Source organism: Fukomys damarensis, unplaced genomic scaffold, assembly GCF_012274545.1.
Source record: "Fukomys damarensis isolate Sample0158 unplaced genomic scaffold, DMR_v1.0_HiC HiC_scaffold_8, whole genome shotgun sequence".
Lineage (NCBI taxonomy): Eukaryota > Metazoa > Chordata > Mammalia > Rodentia > Bathyergidae > Fukomys > Fukomys damarensis.
In genome coordinates, this window is record NW_022900920.1 from 31,577,311 (window position 1) to 31,585,013 (window position 7,703).

The window sequence follows — 7,703 nt, forward strand, 5'->3', positions numbered from 1 at the left end:
TGGTACTGGGGATCGAACTCAGGTCCTTGTGCTTGCAAGGCAGGCACCAGAACCACTGAGCTAAATCTCCAGCCCTTCTTTTCTTGATTGTAGCCAAGTTTGTATATATAATGATGCACACCCATAATGAGAACAAATGGCCAAGAGAGTTTAGACTTGAATTCTTAGTCTCATTTGTTGTTGCCGTAACTGTTGTTGGGCACTTGGCCAGGAAATTGTGACCTAAGCACAGGGAGGAGTTACAGATAAAGTTCACCATTGCCAAAGAAATTCTATTCCAAATGGATTTGTGTGGAGCAACAGTGATATCCTGTGACAAGCTAAATTAGACGCAGAGATGTTTTCTCCAATGCTGTCTCTGAAGATCCATGCAATTGAGGAGCCAGGTTCTGACTAAACAGTCTTTGAAGTTAGGTTAAAATCTCACAGAAAAAAAGTATCCTGAGCATTTTAAGAATTTTGTTATGTGACTTCAAGAAGTAGGTGACTTAGATAGTTCTCAGTTTGCAAAACGGCAACCAGTGACAGATGAGGTAATTCTGCTTTGAATTGTGAGTTAAATCTCAAAACCATTAAGGGTTTGTCATATACAAAATGTCAAATACAGTAAACTGCATGTTCTTATTAAGTGTGAGACTATTAGATCCCTTTTCTTAAAGCACATTACATTAATGGTTTTATTTTTTATGGTTAATTTCTATATTTGCAGTTTCTACAAACTTCATGCTTAACTGCAGTTGGATATGATGATAATTGCTGTTATAATTGTCTCTGTATTGAAGTCTGTGTTGAATTTTATAGTGTTCCTATCTCCTAGAGCTTGTTTTTTTGTTAATGATCAATTCTGTAATTTGCAAGTGATTTATTAGCATGTAGGAATTTCTGGCTAATAGGTGTGTTTTACATTTGGATGCTTAGGCTAACCATGCTTTCTAGGATGGTAACTTTGTGCTTATTTTATTTTTTATTTTTGGTACGGGGGATTGAACTCTAGACCTTACACTTGCAAGGCAGGCGGCGGCACCACTGAGCTAACTCCCCAGCCCTTTCTGTGCTTATTTTAAAGCAAGATTTGGAAAGTTAATTTCACAGATGTAGTCAGACTCGTAAAGGTGAGAGTGAACAGTGTGTTCTACTGATTAATAATTTAGAAAAGTGATGCAGTTAACTGGCACTGGCAAATTTACTGTCGAGGTTCTGGGACCAATAGAAATTTTTGGATTCTTCAAGCAGATAAATCTTTTGTTTTGAAATAATGTGGTGGGGAAATGAGCTAGTCTTTTGGTTTGATAATATACCTTTTAGTTGAAATAGCATCTAACAGTATTTGTTAAAGCTTTGGTGTGTTCATTACTTTGAGGCCAAGAAATTAGTTTCTTTTGAATACTATTTCTCATGTTAATTTGTGTTTATGGTTGCCTGTAAGTGAAGTCAAAACTTACTTTCAGCACTTGGGTGTTTATTGTCTTTATAAACTTTAGTACGCATAGACAATAATTGTATTTAGCTTATTGCAGTTTATAATGCAGCAGTTCCATATTGTTACAGCTTTGCTTATTCACTTTAGGTATTAGTACAGCAAATTTGATGCCATTTTGATTTGTTCCTCTCTCCATGTTTTGTAGTTTAAAGTAAAGGAGAGATGAAAATAAGGCAAAGTTTTCTTTTTGTTTCATAAACAATAGAATTGAATGAAGGGGTGAGATAAGAGTGGTTATTTTTCAAGTTCAAGGATCCTTCTGTGATGAATTACAGTACTTGTTTTGAATAAAAATGAAAATAGAATATTTGGTGGAAGATCTTCGTAGAAAAACACCATATATCCTAATTTTAAGCACTTATACTCTTTTAGCTTTCGCAACCCTCTAATAGACAACCGCTATATATCACAAAATGTTAACCTGCTTTGTAGTAGATATTCAATTAATGTGTTGATAAATGGTTAGTTAATTGTTAAGTCAAAAAGGAAAGAGAAATATGATGGGTATTTAGCAATGATTATCTTGGTACAAACTAATTTTCATATTCTGAAGTGTGTCATTCTCCGTTTACATAGTTTGTGAAGTGTGTTGAGATCTTTAAAAAAATCATATATATATTTATATATATATTATATATTTGATAGGCTTTTCATGGTAGTACAGACCTGACCTATTCTGACCAAGAAAACCACTTTGGTATATTACTTTGCTGGGCCTATTGATAGTTTCTTTCTACCTTTATTACATTTAATGGTCTTTTTAAAATCCCTATGATTTTAGCTGTGCTTGAAACTAGCTAGTATCTTCTGTCAACATCAAAGCTATTTCTTTTATTGCTGGGTTTCATATCTCTCTCATATTGTATCATGAGGAAAAAGAAAAAATCTTCCCAAATCTGTTCCTGCCTGTATTCCCATAGAATGTTTTAGGCATCTCAGCTGTTAGGGCTCTAATCAAGAATTTGATCCATTTGGCCTCCTTGCCTGAATTGCAAGTCTGTTTGAAAAGCCTAAACTTCAGTAGTAACTTCTAGTTTCCAGAGTTGGAACCACTACAATACTTTGTTTTCAAAAGGATTCATGTAACTGGAACAGTTGATAATAGACACTTTTGTCCATAAAAACATGAAGTGATGGAAGGAACATGGTGATATTTTGGAGATGGGAGTGGTGTTTTTGTAAGAAAGGTTTTGGGTAGGTATCATTTGTCCTTTAGTTTCCTTTATCTTTCAGCTATTACTACTCTTTTTCTCCTTCTGTCATCCAGTATTAACCCAAGATAAAATCAGTACTGATTTTCCAGAAGACCAAGTGTTTTTAGGAAAGTATAAATATTTTACATAATTTCCCTTTCAGAAACAAGTTTTTTTGTTTTGTTTTTTGTTTGTTTGTTTTTTTTGAGACAGGGTCTCACTATGTAGTTGAGACTGACCTGGAACTCACTATGTAGCCCAGGCTGGTCTCGAACTCACAGCAATCCTCCTACCTCAGCTTCCCGAGTGCTGGGATTACAGGCCCAGCTCAGGAACAAGTTTTATGGAGTTAAATCTAGTGAGCCTAGCAGTTATGCCTAGGAGATAGCAGGAAGGAAGGAAGGAAGGAAAAGAAAGGAAGAGGAAAAACTATACAATATGTTAATTGTCTTGACTCTAGTAATCACTATATGTATGTATGTCAAGGTAAAGTATATCAGAGCTCATGTTAAATCCCTTAATTGTATAAAAAGACCAGTTGGAAAAATAAATCTAGAAGAGCCAAATAACTATTCAACTTCAGACTTTTTTGTAGTGTTAATTATGATACCACTTTCACTCTTTTTTTTTCCATAGGGTGTTTGTGAACCGAAGTTTAGCCATGGAAAAAATAAAGTGTTTTGGTTTTGATATGGATTATACTCTTGCTGGTGAGTAGCAATTTCTAATTTCTTTACAAACTTCTGTTTTGGGTATAACATAATGGATCCCCTGTAGTCAATTCAATAAATATTTATCATACAATTGGCTGGCAGAGCTGTTACTGAACCATTTTCACTGAGATTTATGAACATTGAAATTATCTGATATGCTTGAGATTTGGTTCTTGAGTTTACATATAAGTAGAACAAGTTCTCAATTATTTTATTTAGATATCTAAGAAACTGATTAAATTAATCTGTAATTTTGCATTTTTAGCTTTTACTTCATTAAGCTATTCTTCAGTGATAAAAATTTTTATCAGAATTTATTAAGTAAAATATTTGCATTGTGCTGAAGATATTGTTTAAGAGGTACTAGAGAGATCAGATTAACCACATGGATGTATGTGCTAGTAGTCCTAGCACTTGGGAGGTTGAGGCAGGAGGATTGCTTGAGCCAAGAAATTTGAGACTACCCTAAGCAATATAGTAAGACCCTATCTCAAAAAACTTGTTTTCTTGGTCCCTGAGTACACAGTAACAGTAACCATTTAGATAACAGTGTTAGCCTCTATTTCAAATCAGATAAATCTCAATTTGATGTTCAATTTAGCTACAAATATAAATGCTATAAATATATAAAAGTAAACACATGTGGGCCTGGGGATTTAGCTCAGTGGTTCCACTGCCTGCCTTGCAAGTACAAGGTCAGTCCTGAGTTCAATCCCCAGTACCAAAAAAAAAGTAAACACATGCAGATACTTGCCACATAGACATAACCATGATTTTTTTTAACTAAACAAGTCATTTATTAAAAATGTAAAGATTGGCCAGAATGTAGTTCAGCAGCATAGCACCTGCCTGGTAATTGTGTGGCCCTGAGTTTGATTCCCAGTACAAAAAGAAAAAAAAACAAAAACAAAAAAATATAACTCCCAAGATTAGAATTTTTCCTTTCACTCCATAATCTGTCGTGTGTTTGTTTTTCTCATCTTTTAGTGCTTTTAACTTTTTTTTTATAATTTACTAACAGGACACAGATACTTTTAGGAGCACTTGTCAGAAAATAGGCAAAAGCATTATACTTTCTCAATGTAGATGTTTCTGTTCAAATGGGAAGAAAATCCTGTAATCCAGAATGCTACGCTTGAGGTTATAGCTCAGTGCTAGAGCACTTGCCTAGTATGTATGAGTACTTGGGTTCAATTCCCAGTACCTTTCCCCTGCAACAAAACAAGCAAAGAATTACACATCTCTGGAGAAAAGAATAGCAACATAATTTAACATCTAAAAAAGATATCCAAAACAGAAAGAGTTATTAGGTTGATTATTAAAACAATCCCATTATAGTGAAATAGTTGATTTATTAACAGTCTCTACATTGTGTCTGGCATTTTGTTACTGAGCATTAAGGTAATTATAGATTCTCATAGGAAAATGAATTTTAAAAACTCTTGTTCCTGGACATGGTGGGATGTCCCTGTAATCCAAGCACTGTGGGAAGCTGAGGCAAGAGGACTGCAGGTTTGAGTTTAGCCTGGGCAAAAAAAGGGGCAGGGTGTGTGTGGCTGAAGATGTGGCTCATGTGGAAGGCCCTGGGTTCAATCCCCAGGACCTCAAAAATAAAACGAAAAGAAACTTGCTTATTGGGAAATTAATGAATCTTAGTCTCCAAACTACTGATGCTGTAGCACTTCTTCTTTTTATTTGTACTTTTGTTCATTTGTTTTGTTTGTTTTTTTGGTTTTTTGAGACAGGGTCTCACTATGTAGTTGACACTGACCAGGAACTCACTTTGTAGCCCAGGCTGGTCTCTAACTTACAGTGATCCTCCTGCCTCAGCTTCCTGAGTGCTGGGATTACAGGCATGCATTTTTGTTTTTTATAATGATCACTTTTTTGTGGGGGTATACCAAGGATCGAACTTGGGACCTTGCGCTTGCAAGGCAGGTGGCAGAACCACTGAGCTAAATCCCCAGCCCTATAATGATCTCTTTTAGCGCTTTCACCCAAACACTAACATTCTTCATGTATATATAGTAGTCACTGTTAACATTTATTACACTTGATCTTAGCTGAAAGGCTGAGAAGTGATTCACTGTTAATATTTATTAAGTGCATTATTACATGTCAGACCCTATTATGAGTGCTTCACATGGATTATCTTACAGGTTTATTAACATCTGTTGTCTCATTTATTATTTACAGTAACCTTCTAAGGTAGATTCTACTATTATCTCTATTTTATTGTACACAACACTGAGACATTGAGCAGTTTGTCCAAGAACATCCTAAAACTAAACCAAGACTTACACCAAAGCATGCATGTATATATAAATTATCATTTTGAATAACAGTTTATAAGGTAGAATTTCAAAATAATAAGTTCTATAAATCCACCTTAAACAAACCAGGACTTAATCACTTAAAGAGGTGAAGCCCTTTAGAGTAGCCCTTTTGAGAGGTTATACATCATTCCAACAATTCTGTGTTTGTGCAAACATTGTTCAGGTATTGTCTTTAGAATACATAAAAAAACAAGTTTATTGAATTTATACCGTCACTGTCTTCCAGAATGGTAATCATAAAATGTAGCTGTGAATAATTTTCCATTGTTAAAAAAACAGAAGCGGCTGGGGATTTAGCTCAGTGGTCCTGCTGCCTGCCATGGGAGCGCAAGGTCCTGAGTTCGATCCCTGGTACCAAAAAATAAAAATAAAAAACAGGGAAACCATATCCTTGATCAGAACCCATACCCTTCATCAGAAAAATGTGTCATTAAATACAGAGACAAGGCTAAAAGAACTTTGGTTTGTTGGTTTGTTTTCAGCTGAGTATTTGGGTAGATTGCCTTATAGTAAGTACAACTGCCTCCCAGGTAAGTTCTTAGAAAGGGACTGTGTTATCTGTGAAGTACCCTCAGTGCAGTTCTGCAGTATGTCTCAGTTGCGGCTTTTCTCCCCGTTATCCTTTGAGTTGCTCAAGGGCAAGGGCTACTTCTCATTTTTAGCCTATGTTGGCATGAAGCCTGGCATACTATATGTGTCAGTAAATATTTGTTGACTAACAGTTTGGATACAATTTTAGTAAATTAGTTTCTGAATCAATTATGGTACTTTAGTTTACCCTGTATGAGACGTATACTGATTATTCAAATGAAGTCTAAATATGAACATTTAAAAAATTTAATGACTATTATTGAGGAATAAGTTACATAAAATGAAATGCCTGAATTTTGCACAAACAGATTTGAGGTTTACAAATGTAAACCTGTGTAACTACCATCACAATAAAAATACAGAATATTTCTGTCAGTCCACAGTGTTTCCTCAGTGCTCTTTGAGATCAGGTTTTTATCCCCAATCCTTGGCCCTGTGGCTTTTTGTTGCTGCAGATTAACTTTTTCAGAATTTCATTTAAATAGAATCATACAGTATATACTGTTTTAAGTTTGGCATCTTTTGCTCAGCATAATGCTTTTGTGATTTATTCATGTTTTGCCTATCAGTTATGTGGGTTTTTTTGTTTGTTTGTTTTTGTTTTTTGAGACAGGGTCTCACTATGTAGTTGAGGCTGACCTGGAACTCACTGTGTAGCCCAGGCTAATCTCAAACTCACAGCGATCCTCCTGCCTCTGCCTCCTACCTGCTGGGGTTACAGGCACACACCACCACGCCCGGCCCCTCTTGGGGTCAAAGTGTTCAGTTTTTCACTATTAAGTGTGTTGTTAGTTCTAGGTATTCTTTAGATGCCTTTTAATTAGGTTGAGGAAGTTTGTTTGTATTCTTATTTTCCCAGGAATTTTATTTTTAACATAAATAGTAGGTGCTCAGTCTCATCAAAAAAATTTCCATCTCTGTTGAGAAGGTCATGTAGTTTTTCTTTTTTAGTCTTTTTAAATGGTGAATTACACTAACATTAAGCTAATGTATTCCTGAAAGAAATTCTACTCTATCGCGCACTGTTTATTTTATATTTTGGTGGATTTGATTTGCTATTATTATTTTGAAGATTGTATCATATTCATAAGAAAGTGTTTTATAATTTTGTCATGTCTGATTTTAGTTTTAGAGTAATTCTGATCTCGAATTGGAAACCATTTTCTTCTATTTTTGAAAGTTTGGGTAGGATTAATATTTTTCCTTAGATCAACTGATTTAGAGAAGCCATCTGGGGCCACAAGTTGCTTTTATGGGAAGGTTTTTAAACTTTTTTTAAGACTGGTCAGAGTTCCTATTTTTTCTTATATCAGTTTTGATAATTTGTGTCCATTTTATCTGTTTAAAAATTATTGCTATCAGTCCTTCCTTTTTTTTTTTTTTTTTTTTT

At 34.8% G+C, this 7,703-nt stretch overlaps 1 protein-coding gene across 2 annotated transcripts in view; it reads left to right on the plus strand.

The window, feature by feature from the left end:
* Positions 1 to 7,703, plus strand: part of Nt5c2 (5'-nucleotidase, cytosolic II) — a 91,902-nt gene that overhangs the window by 50,229 nt on the left and 33,970 nt on the right. For both annotated transcript variants that reach the window (XM_010626448.3, XM_019207791.2), the window contains one exon: positions 3,310 to 3,383. In XM_010626448.3, the coding sequence (XP_010624750.1) occupies positions 3,310 to 3,383 (74 nt within the window). The remainder of the gene's footprint in view (positions 1 to 3,309; positions 3,384 to 7,703) is intronic.